Genomic DNA, 23538 nt, shown 5'->3' with positions numbered 1-23538 from the left:
GAGTTCAGGCCCTACAGTACCACAATATTTTTATTTTCCGCTTGCAGGGCAGCTGCTTCAGCTCAGATCTCACCCAGGTTGGTGCAGAAGATGCTTGGATAGTTGAGACTATCCAAGCAAGGGACGGCCCAGCACTGGCAGCCTTCCTGGGCCCTCTGCAGTGGCCCCCACAGCCATTGCTGCCACCCAGGCATCCCCTGGCCATCCTCCAGCCATCCCCTGCTGTGGCAGCACACAGGCTTTGCTGGTGTAATGGGCTCACCACACCTCCACGGCCAGGGATGCAGGCGCCTAGGAAATCAGGGAGCGAAATCAGAGAGAGAAACCAGGAGGACAAATGTCTCTCCCACAAGTGGAAGATACAGGTTTAGAGGCTTTGGGGTGAGAAAGGGAGCCTGTGTCTCCCAGTCCCTCCGCAGGGACTCAAACCACACTAGAGGTGCTCGATGGTATTTGTGTCTCCTGGGAGCACTGCGAGCCCTGCTCTCGGCGCAATGCAGGACCCCAACACTGCATGCACCTCATCCCTGCCAGCCAGCTCGTGGCAGTACCCTGCTCAGGGAGCAGAGCTTGGAGGCACCTGCTCCATCCCTCACAGCGAGTTTCCAAACCCACAATGGGGGACAGACATACCCCACCTGCTCTGGAGCCCCCAAGAGAAGAAGGACATGGACTTGGTGGAGTGAGTCCAGAGGAGGCCACAAAGATGATCAGAGGGCTGGAGCACCTCTCCTACGAGGACAGGCTGAGAGAGTTGGGGCTGTTCCACCTGGAGAAGGCTCCAGGGAGACCTTCCAGTATCTAAAGGGGGCCTGCAAGAAAGATAGAGAGGGGCTTCTGACAAGGGCATGTAGTGATAGGACAAGGGGTAATGGATTTAAACTAGAGAGAAGTAGATTCAGACTGGACTTAAGGAAGAATTTATTACAGTGAGGGTGGTGGAGCACTGGCACAGGTTGCCCAGAAAGGTGGTGGATGCCCCATCCCTGGAAACATCCAAGGCCATGTTGGAGCGGGCTCTGAGCAACCTGATCTGGTTGGAGATGTCCCTGCTCCTTGCACGGGGGTTGGACTGGATGACCTTTAAAGGCCCCTTCCAACCCAAACTATTCTATGGTTCTATGTAAATCACACACAGAAACCCCCGGGGCAATGGGGCGGGGGTGCCCCATCCCCCGGTCTGTCCGGATGCGATGCTGGGGCTCAGCTCCCCTGCAGGGACCAACCCGGAGCAGATGCCGGCACTGCTTCCCCGTCGGAGGGGATTTCTCTCTTCCCTTTGGCTCGAGCCCATTTTCGGAGAGGAGGCGCAGTCGGAGTTTCCCAGACACCGGACTCCCTGGGTCCCCGCCCCCCCCGCCCTCCCCTTATAGCCCGCCTGCCCCGCGGCCCCGCAGCCCTTGTCGCCCGCTCCGCCAACCCGCCCGGGATCCGCAGCACAGTAAGTCCGTCCGTCCGTCCGTCCGTCCCTCCCTTCGTGCCGCCGAGCTGGGTAGGGGCTGTCCCCTTCCCCCCGGGGCCGCTGCCGCTCTTCTCCCGCACCTCTGCCCGCCGCCCCGCCCGCTCCTCGCAAAGGCTGCGAGGCGAAGGCTTTTCGGTTGTGTGGGAGAGAGCGGGGGGATGTAACAAGTGGAAGGGGATAAAGGGTGAATTCCCGGCCAAAGCGACGGGTTTCAGCCCCGCTTTGTAATCACTGGAATGGGGAATAAATCCAAGGACAGCAGCTCCGGGCGCATCCCCGGGATAGGGGATGCCCGTCTGGCAATTGCATTGTGAGAGCTACGTCCGATTTCTGCTGCTTTTCTCCCGGATATCAGGGCATGAACCCAAGCTGTGAGCAGTGTTGCCCCCGCCCCTCAACCTCCTCCCCAAAATCCGGACGCAGATCTTGGGTACCGAAGCATCCTAAACCCAGGCACTGGGATCCAGATTCAGCGTGGGGCTTCCCGGCCCCTCCTCCTCTTTGTTTCTGTTCAGAAGGAAGTGGTTTTATCCCAGATCACAGGGAAATAATTGGATTATGATTCACTCAGCCCAACTGCACTGGAAAAACACCGTTTCAGTGCCTGGGTCCTGGCCGGTGCCAAGCAGCCCCTGTACCCTGCACCCTGCCAGGGTCTCTGTGCTGAGCTGGCACATTTGTGCATTGCCGTGCTCGCTGTTTTGTGACTATTTTTTTTTCCCAGTCAGGGAAGTCCCACTGCCCCTAGGACCTGCCTTTTCCCAGAGCACTGAAGAGCCTGTCGAAATTCCCTCTTGTCCCTGGGGAGCCGCTCCACATCCGCATCCACAGCTCCTTGGGCACAAATGGAAGGGTTCAGCCTCAGGGTTAGGACGCTCAGCGGGTTTAACGCAGGACTTCTTCTTAAGGCTGCTACAAAGTAAGGAAGAGACTTTCTGTGACTGGAGCCTACAGCTGATCTAGAAGCTGTGGTCCCTCACCCAAGTTCAGAGCAGAAAACCTGAAGAAACAGTCATTCTTGCCAATTCTGATGGAGCTGATCCTTTGATCAGCTTTGGAAAACTCAGGTTTGGGTTTGCTTCAGTCACTTTCTCTGTAAAAAGAGAAGCCAAAGAGTGTGAAAGTGCCAGCAGAGGTGAGCGCTCTGGGAGCTCTAGGTCTGGCTCCTGGGGAATTTTGTATCTTCTTGGTCACTGTTAGCTCTAGCTGTGAGCTTTGCAAACTCCAAGCCTGAGTGCAGGATTTGGCTTTGGGAATAGTAACAGGAAAACAAAATCCTAGACAGCAGCAGCTGGTTTCTTTTTCAGTGGCAGCAGTTTAAAATTATATTACTCAGATTTGAAGCACGAAGAAAAAGGAGCGTGTTGCACTGCATTTTCTCTGCTTTTTCCCAATAACAATGTATATGTGTAGTTTTCTCTTCTTTTTTGCTGTTTGAAAAATTCTCACTAACAACAGGAGCTGCTCGTTTACAGGACCATTTTCAGTTGTGCTTCCATAATTTAGGGAAACCAAATTCTCATTTTAAAATGACAGAGGCACTGTGTAGCAATATCTATGCTGTTCTCAAGACAGCTGATAATATGGTTTAATGCTGGTTTAAAGCCTCTCACACCAGTTGATGTGCCCTGGGATCCTCTGCCCGGTCTGCCACTGCCATTCCCCTGGGTATCCTGGGTCCCCCATCACCTCCAGCCCCAGGGGGGTGCCTGGCTCTGCTAAGGTACTGTCCTGATTTTGGCAAGGATGGAGTTAATTTTCCTCTCAGTGTGGTGTGGTTTGGATTTCATATGTGAAGAATGCTGATAAACACCCTGATTATATGAGTTGTTGCTAATGAGACTAAGGACACTGTCTGACTTTCCAGGTCTCGCTAATGTGCAGGCACAGGAAGCTGGGAGAAAGACAGACAGAATAATTGACCCAAACTGGCCAAAGAGAGTACTCCATGCCATAAACATCATGCTCAGTATATAAGTGGGGGTTGCCCATGGGGGGAGCATCTCTCTTGCTGGCTGGCATCTCTCTCTCTACCTTCCTGGCTCCCTCTCACTCTTTGCTGGCTGTTTGGTTTCGTTTCCGTGATTGCTGCTCGGGACGGGCTGTATCAGTCCTTGGGACATCGGGGGGTGAGAAATTGTGCATTGTTCATTTTGTATATTTTAGTATCCTTATATTCTGTTATTACTGTGGTTTTCCTTTGTTATTTTAGTAAACTGTCTTCATCTCAACCCACAAGTTTTCCTTTCTTCCCAATTCTCTCCCCCATCCCACTGGGGAGGGGAAGGGTGGGCGAGAAACTGTGTGGTGACCAGGGCCAAACCAGAACAGGCACATGGATCAGGTCCCCTGGGGATGCTCTGCTCCTGCCTTGACTTCCCTGCTGGAGACGCAGGTTTTGTTTCCTCTCAGCTTTTGACCCCGTTAGGAGCAGAGCTTGGCTACCATCAGGATGATGCTGAACTACGTGGGATGGTGGGTTGGGATCCATGGACAGGAGCATGGATTTGAGCAGCACAGTAAAATTTCAAGGTGGGGGTGTTGGTGGCCCAGTTAATCTATGGACTGTGATTTCCCAGGCAGAACCAAGTGGGACCCCACAGCTTCGCAGTGTCTCCATTTAGTACCCGATCCAGCTAAGAAAAATTGGTAGGGAAAAAACCCACCTCCTAGGAGGGCTTCCCAGCTTGCAAAGATTGAGGCTCCATAGACTCTTCAGTTTGGTTTATTAGCAGCTTGTTTAGGCATCACCACGTTGTTCAAGATACATTAAACTCGGACCGACTGCTCTGCTTTACTGCTTCAAAAGACGGTTTCACCCGGTGCGATTTTTCTCATGTGGGCAGGGGTGACCCCACTTCCACAGGGAGCAAGGGGGGAAGAAAAGGTTGATGCAAATGCAGAGAATGAACTTTCCTAAATAACTCTGGATTTCTGAGAGGCTGTGAGAGTGGGGGATTTCCACTAAAACAAGACATAAATCCTTGTGACCTAGGATTCTGGCAGGCTGGAAAGGACTAAAAATCCAAACAAATGCTTGTTAATACTGGCAACAGCTCAGGAAAAAGAAATTAAGAAAACGATCAGCAGAAAAAATCTGAATAGGAGTAATCACTAAATCTCTTCCCTTGAGTGCTCTCTGGCACAACACGAGCCTCGTGAATGAGCTCATTCCTAAGCGTGTGGTGCAGAGTCTGTTTCCTTCGAGGAAGAAAAGGAGAAAATGGGAAGCCACTGTGCCCAGAGTCTGGTCTGTGTCATGACTCTGCTCCAGGCATTTCCCTCTCCCTTGCTGCCCACTCTGGAAAGACTCCAGCCCTGTTGTGATCAGCACCACACGGAGAGCTCGCCCATAGAGCCAGCTGCTCTGCACCCCTGGTGCCTCTCCAGCCGCGTTGACGGTCAACAGCGTCGCTGTCCTAATGGTGCAGGCCCTCCATGTAGGGGCGCAGAGGACGCTCTGCGTGCCGTTCGGCTCTTCTGGTTGGAAACTGCAAGCTGAATATACCCTGTCAAAAACAACTGGAGCTAAGGACTCCCCAGGCACAAACTGTAGTGCCACATCGTAATAGTGAAGATGGCAATGATAGCAGTAAATTAACAGTAAATTAGTAACAATAATGAGTTGAGATCTATGTCAGGTCCTGTCCTTAAATCATTAGATTTCCCAAGACCTGAGTTTGAGCTGTGCCTGCAAAATGCTTCAGCGTTTCCCGAAGTGTTAACTGGTAAAATAATGAGGAGCCTGTTGGAGTTTTAACAAGCTTTGCTTTGTGAGCAGAGAGCAGGCATGTGGGACCAGCCGGTGGCCGTGCGAGCCAGGGCCAAGCTCCTGGTGCGTCCCATCTGCTGCAGCGGGCAGGAGCTGGTGCTGGTGGGGGCACAGGGAGCAGTGCTGGCACAGCGTCTCCTGCCCGTGGCCTCCAGTCCTAACCAGTGCCACCTCCTTGTACCTCTGCGTTCCTTGTAGAAAGTGTTTGGGTTTTTTTCTATAAGAAAGTTTCTTATAGGAAGTTTGTTAGAGGCATTTCTTACAGTAAGTGATTGGCCATTTAGTGATAAAGAGAAGAGATGTGGGGGGGGAGGTGGTACCACTGGTCAGAAGTGACTGAGGCTGCGTTTCAAGGCAGAACTGGGAGCTGGGGTTTACTGGTATTTCTCGCTGCAGACACACACATATGCAAACCAGCAGCCACAGACTGATAAACACTGGGCAAGTGTTCAAGCTGGCCAAATGTAAGCGAGCATGGCAGCTATTGCATTGGCAGTCTTACTCAGATGCTTAACTCTTTCGGAGCTTATTAGTTCAAGATGAAAAAGCACACCCTGACATGTCAGTATGCCAACAGTTCTCATGCTGGTGATGTGCAGCCCCTGAGCAAAAACGCTGGAGCTGATTTTATCTTTATTTTTATCTAATTCGAGTCTGGGACTTTTTTAGGTAGGTCAGGGCATAGGGACGCACTGCCGACAATGGCTGGGTGCGCTCCGCAGAGGGATCGCAGGGTCTTGCCCAGGCTGTGGCCCCCAGGTACCTGCTTCCCTCCCGGGTATCGCCAGCCCTCGCACTCGGCCCTTTCAGAGCATTACCAGGACAAAGTTCTGCCAGCCATTAAAAATTAAGATTTTAACCAGCTTAATCTTTCCCTCACTAATTCTTTTACGTATACTGTGATTTCAATGGTTTTCAAACTCCAATGACATTCATCTGAGTATAGAGGAAGAAGCAAAACCCTTTTGAAGTCCACCTTTCTGATCATCATTCATCAAAACAAAAGACCCTGAAAGTTACCTTTGGCTCTAGGAAAGGGAGTGGTACTTTATCTGTTTAGAAAGAAACAAACTAAAAGAACAATAAATGCTTTCTTTGGAATAACAGGAGAGAGAGAAAGGGCTCAGCTGAGTCTGTACTTGAACAAACAGGAAGGAAAGGATTTGGCAGAATTAATTAAACACCGTGTCGTATTGGGAAATGCAGTCTCGGAAAATAGCCCTACAAAAATTAGGCAAGTCCCAAATGCTTACAGAGAGAATCTTGGTTGCCATGATACTTTTTTTTTTAATGGAAATGTAAGAAAAAGGAGGTCTTTTCACCATTTTTAGGTTTTTAATGGGGCATCCTGACTAGAGTAGCCAGAGTGAGCCGTGTAGGATTTTCCTCCCCCTCTCCCTGGTAAGTGTGCTAAGGGAAGAGGTGGGTGCGTATCTCCAGATGTGACTCACTGCTGTTGGGCACCTCTGGTCCTCAGGTCCCCTTTGCTCATCCATGCAACCAGCCCTCAGCCCTGGGGCACGAGGGCTCTGACCCCATGCCTCTTGGCAGCCGCCGCCATCCCATAGCGGCATCTTAGGGTCAGCTTCACCCTTTGCTCTGGGTCACAGACCGACAGTTTGGCTGAGGGCCAGATAGATCATACACACCAACACCCCTTTCTCTCCTTTTTGAATGAGTTTTCATCTTCATTGTGTTGTAAAAGCAATAGCATTACTAATCCTGAACTTGACCCGGCCGCCAAAGCATGGAGAAGGAAAGCTTTTGAGCGATGCCAGACTCTAACTGCGCTCTGTACCACCCGGCTGCCACCACCACCGTGATGCTTCAAAGCTCTCCAAGCTGCCGGGAGCAGTAGAAGGAATCACAATTAAATAAAAAAGCTACAGTCTTTCAACAAGTTTGTCCAGAACTAAGTATCACAGTTTTTATCAGCATGATACATACCAACAGCATAAACTTAACAAGGGCGTCTGAAGATCACTACACTGTGGCCTTGCAACTGAGGCCAAATTCTTCCTTTATTTAAAGCTGAGTTCCTTGACCCTTAATGCAGTACACGTAAGACAAAACTTGCCGGAGAGTTCTTACAGAAGCACATTGCTCTCACACAAAGTCACTTCTTAAAAAAGCGTTAGAGCAAGGACTGGAAATGATGAGTCACTTTATTTACTTACAATAATTATGTCATTATAATCATTATATAAACGAATATAATTATGCAAATAAATCTATAGCACTATAGTAAATGTTACATGTACACAAGTAATTTTAAATATAAATTCTAAAAATATGTTGTTACAGATTTCTATCATTAATTATTTGTAGTGCAGGAGTGTCGGGGTAGAGCAGGACTCTGGCAGGGTGATGCCTGTTTAAACAAGGCTAAACCACCCCAGTCCTTGTGCCTTGTTTGTATTTCCTTCTCGGCCGGGTGAGGACGGCTCTGGAAGAGCAGCGGCCCTGCTCACTAGTTTCATGTACCAGCTCTGGGAAAAGTCCAGTTTGGTTAGTCCCTGCTGTCAGAACCTTCCTTCCTCCATCACCCCATTTCTTTAGCATTTCCCTCTGCACAAGCCACATCCTGCGCTACAGCCCCACATTTCAACATAAACAGATGGGACAATGATTGCTCCCAGGGATTTGAAAACGCTCAGCTAGTTAGGCTGAAGTTGCAACAAGCTCCACTGAAGTTGCCTTGTCTTGGGATGCTGTAGTCACCCTGGAACCATTTTGAAAATGAGATTACGTAGACTGTGAGTGGGTTTGAATGGTCTGAATGCATCCCTGTTTCACGCTGTAGGAAGGCAGGCAGCATGAACAGTGTTGAAGCCATGCTTCTGTCGGAGATTTTTGGGCCTAAAGCAATACGCCTAGTGATGTTCCTATCAGGAGACAAGCACTTCCCACACTCCCATCCTTTTGACCATGTTTTTCACGTCCCCGATGTTTCTGAGCTCTCAGCCACCTTCTCTGGTGGCTCACCTCAACAAAGCCAAGAACTATTTTTACTGACTTAAAGAAGGACACAGTTAAACCAGGAGGACTTTTGCTCAGCCGGACTAATTCCTCAGCAAAGGCTGCAGCATGCCTGGCTTGGTAGGCTTGTCCCCTTTGCATGCTGTACTTGCAAACTCAGTGTGCAAGTTTTGTAACCAGCTTAATCTTTCCATCACTAATTCCTTTATGTACAGTGTGATTTCAATGGCTTTCAAAGACAAGACTCAGTGTGCAAGTAGCTACTTGCCTGCTACTGCAAACAGATCTGCAGCCAGCTGAGCAGAGATCGGCAAAAACAGGCTGTGAGGAAGGCTGGAATTGATAATGCCGTATAAAAGTACGGCAGGTTCGTTGTTGCTTTCAATAGGCACAGGATGCTTGTCACACCCACCCACATCATTCGTCTACAGCATCCATGCTCCCATCCATGCTCCCACAGCATCCTGTGGGAGAGCCCTGCTCTCCTCTATCCAGACAGGCTCAAGGTCTCAAACCAGGCCCTCTGAATCACCCTTAAAATCATTCATTGATTTTTCTCTAAGTAAGTTATTTATTAGACCTGAGAGTTGCTTCCATCCTCTCAGTTCCCTGAGGGGACATTGCTCAGGAGCTCTCCTGCAGAGCTGTGCTCGTACCAGATGTGTGTGGCTCTCCCCGCACCACCCACACAGGGACAACTCATTACATTGTGGGGTTTTTAATGGCAATATACCTTGCCCCATTCTGCCATGGTAGTTTTTATGCAAACTGTTATAATCTGATCGGTTCTTTCTGAAATTTACAGGGTAGAAGAAAAATGATGAAAATGTTACCTTTTTTCCAAAGTGGTCCTATTGGAATACGCAATGGATCAGAGGGTTGCATTGGTGCAAACAGGCAACTTGAAAACTCTTTGCAATCAGTAGCTGAACAAGCCCCTGTCTGTCCTGAACCTTCTGGAGATGAGATCTGGTCCAAGGACCAGAAGATGCATGAAAAGCCAGAGGCAGCCGGCAGACCCTCACGTGCATCTTCCATCACAAGCAACGGGAGCTGCACCTCTTCTGGGGACAGCCCTGAAAAGGGGAAGAAAGGAATAAAGGGAATCTTTACGAGTGCACTTAAGAAGATGAAAAAGAGCAAGCCACTCAGTGGTAAGTGTTCCTTCATCCTCCTTGCACATAGGCCATAGTTATCTCTAGGGGGGGTGCACAAGGTGGAGAGTTGTCCCCCTGAGAAACAAGGGCACTGACAGATTGAAGTGATGTGCCCAAGGAGCCTGGAGAAACATGGGCTGAGGGGGACATGACCTCAAGTCCTGGTCCTTTGGTACCAAGGGAACACTCCTTGAGGAACTGCCAGCTTGCAGGTTTTCTGTCCAAAACAAAACTTATTTCTTCCTCTCATGGGGGTGAGCTAGAAACCAAGGCATACCTCTCTGCTCTGTTTCTTCATGAAACCACCACCCTGTGACATCTCCTCTTGCCCCAGGGACAGCAGTGAGCAACACACGTAGGTCTTTCCCAGGGCTGATGTTTGAGCATACAGCTCCTCTAGTCGTGGAGCCATCCCTGCATGGTGCTTAGAGAAGTAGAAAAATACCTGCTCAGAGAAACCCAGAACTGGAGAGGAAAGTGCCCCTTGGCACTTCCAAGGCTCACCTGCCACCTCAGGTGACGTATCTCATTAGCTGGTTAACTTAACAAGCTGTACCTTAAAATAAGTTCATTTTTTATTCCTACCTCCTTTACTGGGGGGCTCTTCCAAAGTCTCGTTGTTTTGGTACAAATTATCTCATTTTCAGGCAAGCTTTACCTGGCTGGTTGGCTTCTCTTTCTCCATGTGTCAAATGTTTTCCCTGACTGGTGGTTTTCCTTCTCTACCTTGAATATGCTCAGCTAAATGAACCAAGTCTACTGAAAACAGGCTCTTCGTGCCTTTGTTCTTACGGCTGCATTGCCCCATTCCTAATGTCTTTTTTTTTTCTAAACAAAGCAACCAGAATTGCAGAAAATATTCTAGACGTATCTCATGAATGCCTGGTACAATATGTGACTATTTTCCGATCTCAGCTGGCCATCCTCACTGGATACATCCTAGGGTCATGTCTCACTTTTTCACCATCACCTTACAGTAATGATTTCCTAATTCTCGCAGCATCTCTCTTCCTCCTCCACCTCAAGCTGATTCACATCCGGCTTGCAGCAGCAAATCCTATTTGTTGCTAAGTAACTTTTGTTCTATTGAATTTGTATCTTATACTTTGTGCCATTAAATTTCAGCGCACTTACTATTCAAGTTATTCCGTTGTTCCTGTATAATACACCAAGCTCTCCGTTTTGATAACATCTCTGAACTTTGTGTAATCAGCAGATGCCAATAGGGCACTCCCAGCCTTTGTGCTTCAATGTTTAAGGAGAATGTGAAGTAAGATGAGTTTCATGAATAATGTAAGCTTTCTCCACCCAGGGCTTTCCATACAAACCTTACACACCTCACAAAACTTATTTTGGGATATAACTTCTCTAGTTTAACTCATAATTTCCCAGATTGCACCGTATCAAGTAACTGGCTGTAGTTCAGAAAGGATAGTTCAGTTGTATTCATCTTGCCTGCTAAATGTGTCCTCCAAAAAAATTTTGCAGATCAGATTGTGCCAGCCTATTTCTGGAAAGCCCATGTGGTATTTCCTCTAGCACATCTTATTTAGCTGCATCCTTCCATCTACTTTTTTTTTCTAAAGCCGTGCTTCTTACTTGAGGTCATATTAATGGGAGGGGGGATAATAAATACATAAATAAACCCCCACAAATCTAAATTTTGGAAAAAATTATGCATAGCACATGAATACCTGTCCATATGTAACACACTGGTGATGGGTATTCAAATTTCTATTGCTCCAGTTAGAGGTAGGCTAGGAATAATCTTGATTTTAAATAAACTGAAAGATTTTGTATAGGGTGAAGGAGCCTAAGATCTAGCATCATAGAAATATAAACATTCTTTTAAAAGTATTCCAGAGCAATAACTTTTTATAAAATAGAAATTTAAATCCTTGCTATAGGGTAAAGAAAGGCTGTTCTTTTTTCATCAGTCAAACAAGTCATGGATCTCCTTGAAGAGCACAAGCTTTGTGATGCTGCTCAGCATCTGATTGTCCTGGAGAAGAGCCTGACTACCAAAAGTGAGGAGGGACTGAACACCAGCCAGCAAGACATCGAGTCCGTCTACGAAATTCTGAAGCACAAAGTCTTCAGCATCTTGAAAGACTCCATCCTTCTAGCAAAAACAAACCCCGAACTGCTGCAGCAGGCAGTAGATGCACTGAAAGAACAGGAGAAAGAAGACCAGAACTACACGTCAGAGAATCCCCCTGACCAAAACATGCAATTTAGACCTAGAAAATGGAAAGAGCTTTGGATGGCTACAGTAAAGGAGTCGGTAGAGACTCGAATGAAAGACACAAGTCGTACTCCTAGAACTGAGAACCTCTCTACAGTTGGCCAGAACCTCCTGCACATGGGAAAGACAATGAAAGAAGATTTGACGGTAGTTGTGAAGTACATTAAACAGCTTTATCCTCCTGAGTTTGATGTGTTCAGCACATATGCAGAACTCTACCACAATTATTTTGCCTCTCAGGCAAAGGAAAGTGCTGAATCTCACCTGGAGGACAAGGATGTTTATCTCCTGCTCTCATGGGTGCACAACTTCTATCCAAAGTAAGTGAGACTTTTACACATGTTTATCCCTGGTGATCAACACAGGTTCACTGGCTGCAAAATCAGACATTTGCTTGATTTATGAATCAATATCCCTACGATGCAGTCTGGTGTCTGGCTACATCTTGGTGTTGCTGGTGTCGGGCTGATGTATACCAGCTGTCCAGGAGAGTTGGAAGGGGCGCACTCAAGGCTGCTAGTCTGTAAACCAAAGGCTAACTGCACCATTCAGACTTCTGGGCAACAGACACGCACACAGATGTCTAGGGCTTCACTTGTGGGGTAAATTGTGCAGGTTCATTGCCTTGATCTCTGTTCCGGTTGGAGACCTGAACTCATCCTTGGCAAATTTGGAAATGTCAGCCCTCTGGTCCAGAGGGCAGCCAACAAATACAAGAACTTGCAATGCAATTATGCTGGGCACGGAGGATGTTGCTTAGTCATCACCCACAATCTGTGCTCTCCTCCGGGTTAGGAGATCAAAGGGTGAGCCCCTCTGAGAGAAAATCATCAATCAAGGGCACTCATTTCTTAGGTGAAAACCAGTAAACATACCAGCAGTGTTTATTCCACTGTTCTAAAGCCATTCAACCTTCCCCTCTACTTTTTCCTTCTCTTGTTTCACTTGCAGAGTATAATGAGTCAGTGTTGATCCTGGAAGTTTTCCAGAGCCACTGCTGTGCTCTGGGTCAAGATATTCAGGCCTGGCCCAGTATGTGTTTGGAAAGCAGTAGCTGCGAGGAGCAGGGCTCAGCCAGAGCAGTGCAGCCTGGCACTGGGGACAGTGTTGGCCAGGGCAGCGGCTGCTTTGTGGGCTGTTCCCAGGGGCCAGATCCAGGTCTCTGCTCTGGGATCACCTCTCTCCATGGCCAGCAGTGAAGGGAGTGATGATGAGGAGGAGGGTTGCACAACATGGCCCCACCTTCCAGCATCATGTCAGAAGCAGCCCACAGGGCAGTGTATCCCTGTGGAGCTGGGTCATGTGCAAACATGGGAATCAGGCTGTTCTCAGGGTTGTTCTCTGCAGCTCCAGAGGGAGAGGTTGCTTCCAAATCAGCCCTCCCTCGAGTGCTGACCCTCACGGCTGGCAGGTCCCTTCCCTCGAAGCTGCTCCAGAGCATCCAGCTCAGCTGGCATGCGGTGGGGACATGACAGCAGGGTATGAAACCGCCCACTCTGTTCCTAACTAGTCACGAAATGTCAGCATTTTATCTGATCCCCTTGCTGTATTGATGGAGAGAGGCTGTGTCCCGGGACTCTTCCCTTCTGCTGCCCTGGGAGCGCACTGGGTCCCCCATATCCAGTGCAGTGGCCAATGCTCAGGAGCTCAGCAGAACATGACTCCATTCCCCAGGGTTGCTTGGGGTTCCATCCCCATGGGACCCACCCCTGGCACAGATTCGGCTCCTCCAAGTCCTGCCTGGGCTAAGGACAATGTACATTTCCATCTGTTTTTTCACCGATATGCTCAAAAAGTGTTAGTGAGCTGCGTCAACAGCTGGCTTGAATTACACTACCCTTGGTAAATGTGATTGTTCGGCCTTTTCATTCCAGAGATATGAGAAAAGATCACGCTTTAGCCGAGGAGTTGGAAAAAGTTAAGCTTGGAAGCCTTTTGCCAACAAATCTGAGCAAAGAGCTTGAAACGAAATACCTCGACAGTGAAGAGGTGAGAATCTGTTCAGTCCGTCCTTTTCCCTTTCCTGCTCCCATCCAACTCCTCAGAGGAGGTCTGACCCGACCTGCACGCACACTTCTTAGCTGGGAGTCACACACCCTTACAGAGAGAAGGAAAAGCAAGAATGCCTTTGTTTCTTTGTGTGGGGACAGGTCAGCTTTCTGCTAGATGGGACTTACAGAGCAAACTTCTGGTTAGCTCAGCCCTGGGGGCCATCAGAAAAGAGCTGCTGCTCTGTTCTTGCAAACCTTGTGGTAGGAAAGTGGGAAAAAACCCAACTAGAAATCTGTATGAGTAACTTCTCAGTTGTCTGTTAAATCCCCAGAGGGATTTATATCTCATAGACGATGGATTCAGAATTACTTCTGGTCTCTGCAGCAGTGACAGACCTTGAGTGAGCACAAAGCATGCAGTTCTGGTCTTGAAAAATCTGTCCCTCTGATGGAGAATCGTCTGGTCCGCAAAAAAATAACAGTTACTCTGGTTTTTGGATCACTCTTGCCTTAATGGAAACAAGAAGCAACTTTAACAGTACTCCCATAGCTTAGTGCTTTTGGCATTTAGGGCTGGAATTCCCAGAAACTGAGAAGCAAAGTTCCGGGTTTAGCTGTAGCCCGTGATGGTTTGCAGATGGGAGAGGTGGGCGGGAAGTGCACGAAGAAGGCGTGTGGTGATCAGAGACAGATGCCAGCCACTGTACAGGCCATTTCCAAAGCCTTACTGTGCAGCATGAACACAAGAGGGGTCAGAGCAAAAAACCTGAGAACATTTTGTTTCACTCTCCCGCGCTCGTAAGACGTCAGAAGAGCTCATGAAAAAGGATTGCAAAACCAGGCCCAGTGGGCAGCGCTGAGTGTGACGCACAGGCCACATGTGGCTGGGGGAATGTGGGCTCCGGCACGCAGAGCTGCCTGCAGCCGTCCTGCCCACTACTCCCCTCCCCTGCCCTCGCCATTGCGGCTGATGTAGCAGGGATGTAGATCTTGATCTTAATTCCCACCCCGAGATATTAAACTTGCTGCTGTGGATACAGCGTCTCATAACAAAAAGCCTTTAGTTCTCAGCTAGGGCAGAGGAAAACGTCTCCTCAGCCAGAGAACTGGTGGGTGGGGGAGTAAAACCTGGATCAGGCAGGAGCTGCTGCATCCGCTTTGTGGTAAATGCTGTTGCTCTTCCTTCCCCACAGGCTACTATCAAAAATTCACTGAGCAAATGTTTAGATAAAGAAATCCAAAGATGGAAAGAAGACAAAGAACCAGAGAAACTAAATGGACATTTTCAGAGTGAACTCCTAGCAATATTTGTTATCCAGGTATATATTAAATATATATATATTTATATATATATATAAAAAATTGCATCCCGCCTGTGTTTCGGGCATGAGACTAACTATAGTCAATGCAGGAAGGCCAAAGGCCAGGTCTCCTGTGCGGGGTGACAATGGAGGTGGGTGGTCCAGGGGACCCCTAACCCATGGTCTCGCCTGGTCCTGGTCTACTGCATGCTGGAGACAAACTCCTCCATAAGCGAGACGAGCAGGAAAGCTGCCTGCGTTTTTCCCCGTGCCGTCCTTTCTGCACCCCCAGCCAATGCCACGGCATTCGGTGCCAGATAATGCGGCAGCAGAGAGACAAGAGACCGGTTTAGCTGAGCGAGGAAGCAGAGCAGTGCTGCTACCCTGCTTGCTCCTGAGGAGGCCGTCACGGGCAGAGCTGCTCCGGGTGCTCGTGCCTTTTCCCCACGCTCAACGCTCTCCCTCCTCTGGCTGTAGAGGATTAGTAGAACCTATTTTCAAAAAATAAACCTTTCATATGTTGAGGTGGTTGTGCTTAAATTGGTTATGTTTAATGCAATCATATGACATTTAGCAAAAGAAGCAAAAACCCCCAAGTGTCACTTTCCCCACTTTCTCAGATATTTTATAGATTCCGTAATGCTTCTTTCTTCTTCATCTCTCTCCCTATTTGAAAATGGAGATCAAAATTGTCTTGAACCCACCAGATCAGTGTAGCCGCTCTGCACGGTCCCTGGCTCATTCTGGAGGGAATGCAGGATTGCTGGGCACAGTTACCACAGTTAAGGTTCTGAGGCTTTTTAACCAGCAAACCTGGCCTTTCTGGAACAGGCAGTGTTTAAAATTGATCTTGTTTGTTTGTTTTTGTTTGTTAGAGTATCTACAGTGGCCAGAAGCGGGCCAAGGACATCAGCGCAGCAGCAGGCGAGGAGCTGTCACGTCGGATGTCAAAGGAGCTGCCCGCTTTCCTGAAAAGGTGCGGTAAGGCAGCGCCGGGCAGCGAGGCTGGCACAGCCACCTGGGCCAGGGGCCAGGTGCTCATCTGCCTTTCCTCTTCCCATGTTCCCTCCAGCTATAAGGATGCTTTTGAAGACTTTAAGGAAAAAAGCAAGAAGCACAGATACTACAAGCCTATCCTGATCGCAAGTATCAACAACTGCTGGAATTTTAGGTAAGGGTCCAAAAGAAAGATGCTGCTCCATCCTCTGCAGGCAACGGATAACAGTGTGATAGACGGGAGGTGCTCCAGGCTGGGCAGAGGATGGTCCATCTGCCTGCAGAGGAAGGTTTGGAGAGCTTTGAATTTCTCCCTATATTTCTCTTTTGAGAACAGATTATTCTGACCTTGTTGATATTTTCTTGCAGAGACTATGTAGAGAAAAACATGGCAGAAAAGGATGACAATAAAGCCAGTATCCTCAGCACTCTCAGCGACATTGAAAACAGCGGCTTCGACGTGTTGCTGCAGCAGCTGTTTGCACAGCTGAAGGTACCACATCCGCACCCCACATCCTCCTGCCCCATGGCTCAGCCTGTGCCAGTGCCCGGCATGTTCTCCCACCGTGCTGTCTGTTGCCCAAATCTCTGATTCAAATGCAGCAAAGTTCAGAAGGGCTGCAGGTCAGGTCACCTCTCAGCATCAGTCAGAAAACTCTGAATCACCTCTCCTTGAACTGGTCCTCAAGCCTGCAGGCAAAACGGGCGCAGCTACATAGGCATGACTGTGCAGAATATAAAACAATGCTGATCACATCCAAGATAACTGCTGCAGGAGGGAGAGTCTCACCCTGCAAGTATTTACACTCCAAACTTTAGGAAGCAGTCACAAATTACATGAACTGCAATTACGCAGCTCTTGGCTTCTTCATAAAGGTGGCCTGAAAGGCACTTTTGGTCTCTTTATTTTTTTTTTCTTTTTGTTTTTTATATATAACACAAACTTCTTAAGTTAAGCAAGTGTGGCGGAGGGGAAGATGTAGGAGTCAGGAATGTTCAGCCACAGTCTCTCCTGCTTTCTCTGTAGGGCCTTTCAGAAGGTATCTGACAGAGCAGGGGTCCTTTTCTTATTTTGGTATTTATTCACTGTGGCCAAGAAAAATTGTGATTGAAAACATCTCATAATGATTCATTTTATTCCCTGATGGTTCCCTAATTCTCTAATCAGAGAAGGTGGTTTGGACAAAACATCAAAAATGTGGAAATAAAAAAAGCATCTCCAATATGAAGCTTTCAAGCCCTCAGTTGTCTTCATCATGAGGAATCAAGAAGGGGGCACAAACTCAGTACAGCCCCCTCTTTCCCTGCCCCTCTAAGTCATTGTCACACATCCCTGCACAGGACTGCATGCCGCACTGTCGCTGTGTAGGATACCATACATACAGAAATGTTAAATATACACATGTGTAGAATTTGTTTTGGGTGAACTAAGCAAATTTTCCTTTTTTTCAGCCAAGTTATAAGAAGTTTACAGAAAATAAGTGGGACTCCAGCAATGAAATTATGAATGAGATCATTAAAAACACCAGCAAACATATTTCAGACTTCCGGACCCTAAAGGACCCTTTCTACCATGTAAGTTAAAGAGAAATATCGGACGGATTCTGCGATGCTCAGGCTGCATTCTCAGCTCTGATCCTCTGCCTTGACCCATGTTAAGCTGGTGAGCTGGCCTGGCACCAGGGAGCCCTCTCAGGCAGGATTTCCATCAGCAGTTTACCTAGATTAGCCATAAAAATCTTGGTCTTCTCCAGCAGAAGCAGACTCCTGTAGCTCTGCTGTGGTGTTTGCAGAGAAAACCACCCTTGTTGTAGAGAGTGTGCTCTAGGGATCACCCAAAATATGACTTTATGGATGGATGGATTTGGTTTAGCAACCTTGAAACACAGATGGAATCGCACGATTCTGTCTCATGGCTCCTTTGATTGCCCTAAGGACTGGAGGAGATGCATGCAACTGGGAGAAATCCCAGATAACTGAGCCACAACCACATTTTCAGTGGTGCTGGAGTATATATGAAACACCACCGTATTAAATAATCTTTGATTTCCTGCCTTTGTCTTTTTAGTAGCTGAAACAAACTTATTATTATATTTTGTGTATCAGAAAGAGGAACAGGAGGAACAGTGTGAATTCCTGTTTCTCTGGAGTAATGCTATTTCTTCTCTAACACACATTAGATCTTTTCTATGCCCTCAGCTCTTCCCAGAAGGAAACAACATTCGGAAATTCCCACACTTCATTAGTTTGAGTACAATGAAATTATTGGCATCTAGGATGTTGCATAACCAGTTGTGGGGAGGTTGACAACCAGTGCCATTCCTCCCATGTTACCAGCAGCAGGCATTTGGTGGGGCATGTCTTACAGCACCCAGGGCATTTTTGTCCTCCATGCATCCATTCTGTCCCTAAGCAAAAGACAGATGGATGATCCCCCCCTCTCCTTCCCAACAGGCTATCATCGAGAAGATCCACGCCCGTTTGGTTAAAGAGTACATTGTGAGGCTGCTGAAGAGGAAAGTCAGCCTGAAAACTCCAGCACAACAGCAAAACCTGGCCCAAAACATCTCCAAGAACGCTGCTGACCTGGAAGCCTTCTGCACCAGCAATGTACGTGATACTCGCCGCAGCCACAACAGCACGGGGCACAGACACAGTAAAAAATAGGAAAATAAATCTTCTGGGGCCTCTGATTAACCTTTCCAATTCAGCTTAATTTGGTGGAAGGCTGGACCTTAGCAGACAGAGGTCTCCAAGTGTGTGCAGGGAGGAAAACTCCTCTGCCACCAGCCTGCCTTTCCCCAGATGGAGAGCTATGATTGCATCCTCCTTTGTCCTGTGGGCAGTGGTTTCCTTTTGAATATTTATAGTAATAGGGTCAGAAGATTTAGCTAAACACTGTACTGCTCTGGTTTCAGTACAACTTGTGTGGGTTCTGGGTTTTGACTCTTCCCCTCACCCTTGATTTCCCTCACTCTGCTGCTTTTCAGTCAGGCAGGGGCTGGAATGGGCAGTGCACGGTGTCTGGTACACAAGGGTTTCCTCCACCAGAGACCCTTGCTTTTTCTGCATGGCTGAAACACCCCTCTCTGTCCTTTGAGATCACCTCCTTTCTTTCACACCTCTAAATCGACCCACAAAAAGCTAAGCCAAGCCCTGTCCTCCACCACCCCGTGTACATTTGACAGGAGAAGGAACAAGCCTGAGCATCACTCTGTGTGGGTGGGAGGTCAGGCAGCCAGCATCTCGGGATATCCAATGGCCAGAAAACAAGTCCAGCTGGGGTTTTTACCTGAGTGGGCAGGGAGAGGATTTTGGCAATGCCTGGAGATGCTGAAGGCAGGGCTGGGAGAGAGCAGCACGTGGCAGTGCATTTCCTTGCCCGTCAGTCCTCATGTGCATGATGGGTAGTGTAGAAACCCAAGGAAAGGAAAATATGATGAGAAGGAAGAGCAGAGAGTCTGTTGAAGTGGATGTGGCAACCTCAGTCTTATGGCAAACCCTACACCACTTGTGTAAGAGGATTAAAAACCACCACAAAGCTAATCCAGTTTCTCCAAGGCTGGCCCAGGCCAGGTCTGGGCTAGCAACGTCACTGGAAACAATGAGGCACCTAAAATCACTGCCATGTCCTTCCCCATCACCAGGAAACAACCTCAGGAGCCAGCTCAGCAGCACCCAGGGTGAAACACAGCTGCTGGCATGGGCGGAGGTTTGCACCTCTGTGATGTCCTGCTGACCATTTTCTTTTCTGGCAGGGGTCTCAAGCCACGTGGCTGAATTCAGCACTCCCCAAACTGGCTGAAATAATCCGACTTCAGGATGTAGGTGCTATTAAAATCGAAGTTGCAACACTCGCCACAAAGTACCCAGATATCCGGTAAGAGACGCTGAAGCAGATTTATATGGAATTTTAATTGAGACAGAAAAGAGTCAAACACGAGTATAGGTGAGGTTCACATAGCCCAAGTCTATAAAAACAAGTGGGGGTTGCCTGCCAGGCTGCCTCAATCCCAGTGCCATCAGACAGCAAAGTAAACCAGTAAAAAAAGACCTATTTATATATTCCAAATTCTGACCTGATGTTCTCCTTTACCTTGGATATTCCCTACCCTACCCCAAACCTCCCAGGGCAGTGCTGGATCTCATGTAGGATGGTCAGATGCTGAGCTGGCACCTGTCGGGGACCTCAGCGCCCATTGAGGGATGGGGGCTGCATTCTGGTGCAAGGGACTCAGCACGTGGAGAGGGAGAAGATAACACCTGTCCATTTCTCTTCCACAGCAAAAGGCACATGGAAGCGTTCCTGTACATCAAAGCCAATTTGTCACGCAGTGAACTCAAAAGCATCCTGGGCTACTTGTCAGACAGCAGAGCATCCACGCCGCCCGCGGCCCCGCTCTTCTCCAACATAAACATATCCTAGGCCAAGGCACCCCTTGGCACCCAACTTGTGCCGGACTGTGGGCTAAGCCGGGGATGAAGACTGTGCCTTGGAGCAATACACAGCACACACTGCTGCCTTTTCCTACAGAAAGTACTTTGTCCTAATCCGATGCTCAGCAGCTCTATGGGAACCACTGTCCTCTGTGCACAGCTGGGAAAAGGGGGCACCAGGGGTGCCTGGCAGCAGTCACAGACTCCCTCCAAGGTCTCCTTGATGTCACCACATTCTCTGCCTGGATGCTGCGCTGGTGCTCTGACCTCCGTCTACCTCACAGGGTACCACAAAGGCCACGTTGCTGACTCCCCAGCTAGCCCAGACTGAGCAGGCACCTCCTATGTAGCTTTTTGTCTTCTAAGGAAACGGAGGGAAAAAAAACTCAAAGTCAAAATGTAGAGACATTGGAAAAGTCCCACGGGAGCATGCTTGCACCCTATCTGCCTTCCTCTGAGTTGGACAAGGGTGGCTGCATGAGGTTGATGGGCAAGGCACCAGGTTTTTGGGTCAGGAGGAGCTGGTCCTGAGCCATGGCAGGTCTCCTGCTGCCCTGCTGCACTGCAGCACGCCCACACCTGGGGCTTGGAGGGGCCCTGGCTGCACACTCCGCCCCACACAGCAGCATTGCCCAGGGGCATCGGGGTTTCTGAACCAGCCCCAGAGAGCCTCGGCTGGCCCCAAAGCATCAGTCCAGCTGGGGCAGGGTGTGCTTCCTTCACCTCCGTGAGGTGGGAGCCCCCGACACCCCCTGCAGCTGCCAGCCCCTCTGCAGTGACCCCATCCAGTGCATCTGCGCTGGAGTAGCACCCTGCTAACAGAGGGTTAGGAGCCCACTGCCTATTGGAATGGATCGGGTGGGCTAAGCCCTGACATCTAGTAAAGCACTTTGGATATTACTTAAGCCCTCCTTATTGAGGAGAGGACTTTTCCAGACCCCGTTAACATCATGGGCTTTGAATGGATGATGGAATTGGTCTCAAATGGCATTAAAACATATTGAGCACCCCTTATGCCTCTCCATTCCCTTGCTCGCTCTTTCCCCTATTGCTGCGAGGTAGATATGATGTGAAAACACAAATGGGTCTGTTGTGAGACTACGTTCTGTTTTACAGCCCATTTCTTGGGGAAGTGAATCATTTGCCAGAACAGCAATGTGTTTAGTTGAATACCTTTCCCTTCTTTTCTTCTTTAGTTCAACTTCTGTATCAGGCTGTAGAAAGTCAGCCTGGAAGGAGGACACATAATGGCTATGCAAGCTGTATAATGTATTTATATGCATATGCAGTACACCACTGGTGTATTTTTGCATCCAATTTTATTTTTTCTCAGTTAGAGATATTCATTTGCAATGTTTATATTTAAACAGTATTCAAATATGCTAGAAAAGTGACTCATTTACTCTGTCTCTGGCTATTTACTGCGTTGCCACATGTAGTCCTACATACTCCTGCAAAGGGCCAATTCTTCAACTCCTCCCAGCCTCCTTCGGTGAATGTCACCCACCGGTTCTGGGTAGGGAGGGTCTTGCTGGACTACAGACAAGCTGGAAAAGCAGAGGCATCCTCTGTTTGTGCTGTGTATGGGTCCTGTGGCCTGGCTTTCCTTGCTTTTTGGAGCAAGGACTGTAGTGTGCGGCGTGTTTATGGTACCTGGTATAACAAGGTCCAAAATCTCAGCTTCTAAGCACTACTGCAGTCTCAATGATGAATAATAAAAAGATATATATTTGACATACATCTCATCCTTACTGCTCTGGCATGTCCCTTCCTCCATCTCTGTTGTCTCCTCCTGTTCATAAGAGTCTTTAGCATCAGAATTCGGCCCCAGCTGGCCCCCTTTTACCCTCCTACAGCTGCTATTAAACCTGTGGCTTTGTGGTGAGAGGGATGCAGGAGTCCTCTGCTGACAGCTTGTGTGACAAAATTGTACCCTGGGTGAAAAACAGCCCTTTGGTTTCAGTCTGAGGCCAGGCCATGGGTAGTGCAGGCCTCCCTTGCGTTCCAAAAGCACGCTCACGCTCCCACAAAACTTCACGTACACACATAACTTCAAAACTTATTACACGTTATTTAAACACTTATCCCAGCTACAATTTAAAGCCAGATGCCAAAATGACTTCTGACAATGCTGAGCACTCATAACAACTGTCACCTATTGTGCAACATTTTCTTTCCCAATTAGTGAAAGGTCATGTTATTGCTATAAATAATTGCATTTTGATTTAGAGATCTATTAAGGGCCTACAGAAATGCATCATACAAATGATGACGCTGGTCTTTTAAAAAAAAGATTCCAGCTAAGTAAGTACTTGAAGGAAAATAGTGAATCTATTTATATATCGTAATTAGGATGGATAGGAGAAAATGGTTTTCATACGCGCTTCATAAGCCATATGGAACTGCATTGTGCAATTCCCTTCATCCTGCTATAAAAACCTCAGCTTTCAGCTCTAATGAGCCCAAGAAACTACTTTATTTATCTTCCTGTATGACTCGACATTTACAGTGGCATTTGGCATATTACACATGGCCAGCCACTTTCACGAGGTTGCACGAATATCTTCTGGTAACAGTGTTAGATTAATACTGATAAACAGCACTCCCATAAACTAACTAAATAAAATTTTCTGAGGTCAGTGTGGCCGGATTTTCTTTATCACGCAACCTTTCCTGATGTTGATGTCTGCTTCTCCTTGGAGGCAGAGAAGATAGCCAAGACGGAAAAAGTAAAACAGTTTTATAAAACAGTTAAGAAAGCTGGTTCCTTGGCACAGTTGCTATGGCATTGCCAGCTCACCAAGTTGGTTGTCACCAGTGCCACCAGGACATCAGCCAGCATATTGGACATGGACCGAGCTCACACATGCACACACACACGCTCCTTGTTCCCTGTCCATCCATCCCATCAGGCACTTCCATCATTTGGCATTAGACAGGAAACTGGCAATGCAATAGACACAGGGACACAAAGCACACATACTGGAGGGTGGACGGAGGCATTGCTTACCTCCTCTGCTCCCACAGGAGCCATCTCCTGAATGCCACGTCCCTGGTGGCACCTGGGGAACCTCTGCCCTTGCTGCAGGGGAAGCCAAAACCAGCCGGAGAGCTCCTGGGCTCCTCCCAAAGGTGAGCATCATGAAAAAAAAGCAGAAACCTTCTGTGAGAGCCCGCTGAGAAACTTTGGGGTCTCTG

At 48.2% G+C, this 23538-nt stretch overlaps 1 protein-coding gene across 1 annotated transcript; it reads left to right on the top strand.

Moving 5' to 3' along the window:
• Positions 1 to 1417: 1417 nt before the first annotated feature.
• TNFAIP2 (TNF alpha induced protein 2) lies at positions 1418 to 22074 on the top strand. The gene is made up of 12 exons (XM_086749884.1): positions 1418 to 1441; positions 9019 to 9367; positions 11308 to 11935; positions 13490 to 13604; positions 14800 to 14925; positions 15783 to 15883; positions 15980 to 16078; positions 16273 to 16396; positions 17356 to 17478; positions 18358 to 18513; positions 19662 to 19783; positions 20188 to 22074. The coding sequence occupies exons 2-12, from the start codon at positions 9031 to 9033 to the stop codon at positions 20327 to 20329; spliced, it is 2073 nt and encodes a 690-aa protein (XP_086606010.1). The 5' UTR covers positions 1418 to 1441; positions 9019 to 9030; the 3' UTR covers positions 20330 to 22074.
• Positions 22075 to 23538: the final 1464 nt, after the last annotated feature.

This window comes from Chlamydotis macqueenii, chromosome 5, assembly GCF_036417535.1.
Source record: "Chlamydotis macqueenii isolate bChlMac1 chromosome 5, bChlMac1.mat, whole genome shotgun sequence".
Taxonomy (NCBI): domain Eukaryota; kingdom Metazoa; phylum Chordata; class Aves; order Otidiformes; family Otididae; genus Chlamydotis; species Chlamydotis macqueenii.
This window is presented reverse-complemented; position numbering and strand designations above follow the sequence as displayed.

Excerpts from the sequence above, each read along its gene's own strand:
- TNFAIP2 (XM_086749884.1), top strand. The coding sequence starts at position 9,031 with ATGATGAAAATGTTACCTTTTTTCCAAAGTGGTCCTATTGGAATACGC. Across the intron at positions 13,605-14,799 it reads AATACCTCGACAGTGAAGAG|GCTACTATCAAAAATTCACT; the intron begins GTGAGAATCTGT and ends CCTTCCCCACAG. Across the intron at positions 15,884-15,979 it reads CTGCCCGCTTTCCTGAAAAG|CTATAAGGATGCTTTTGAAG; the intron begins GTGCGGTAAGGC and ends TGTTCCCTCCAG.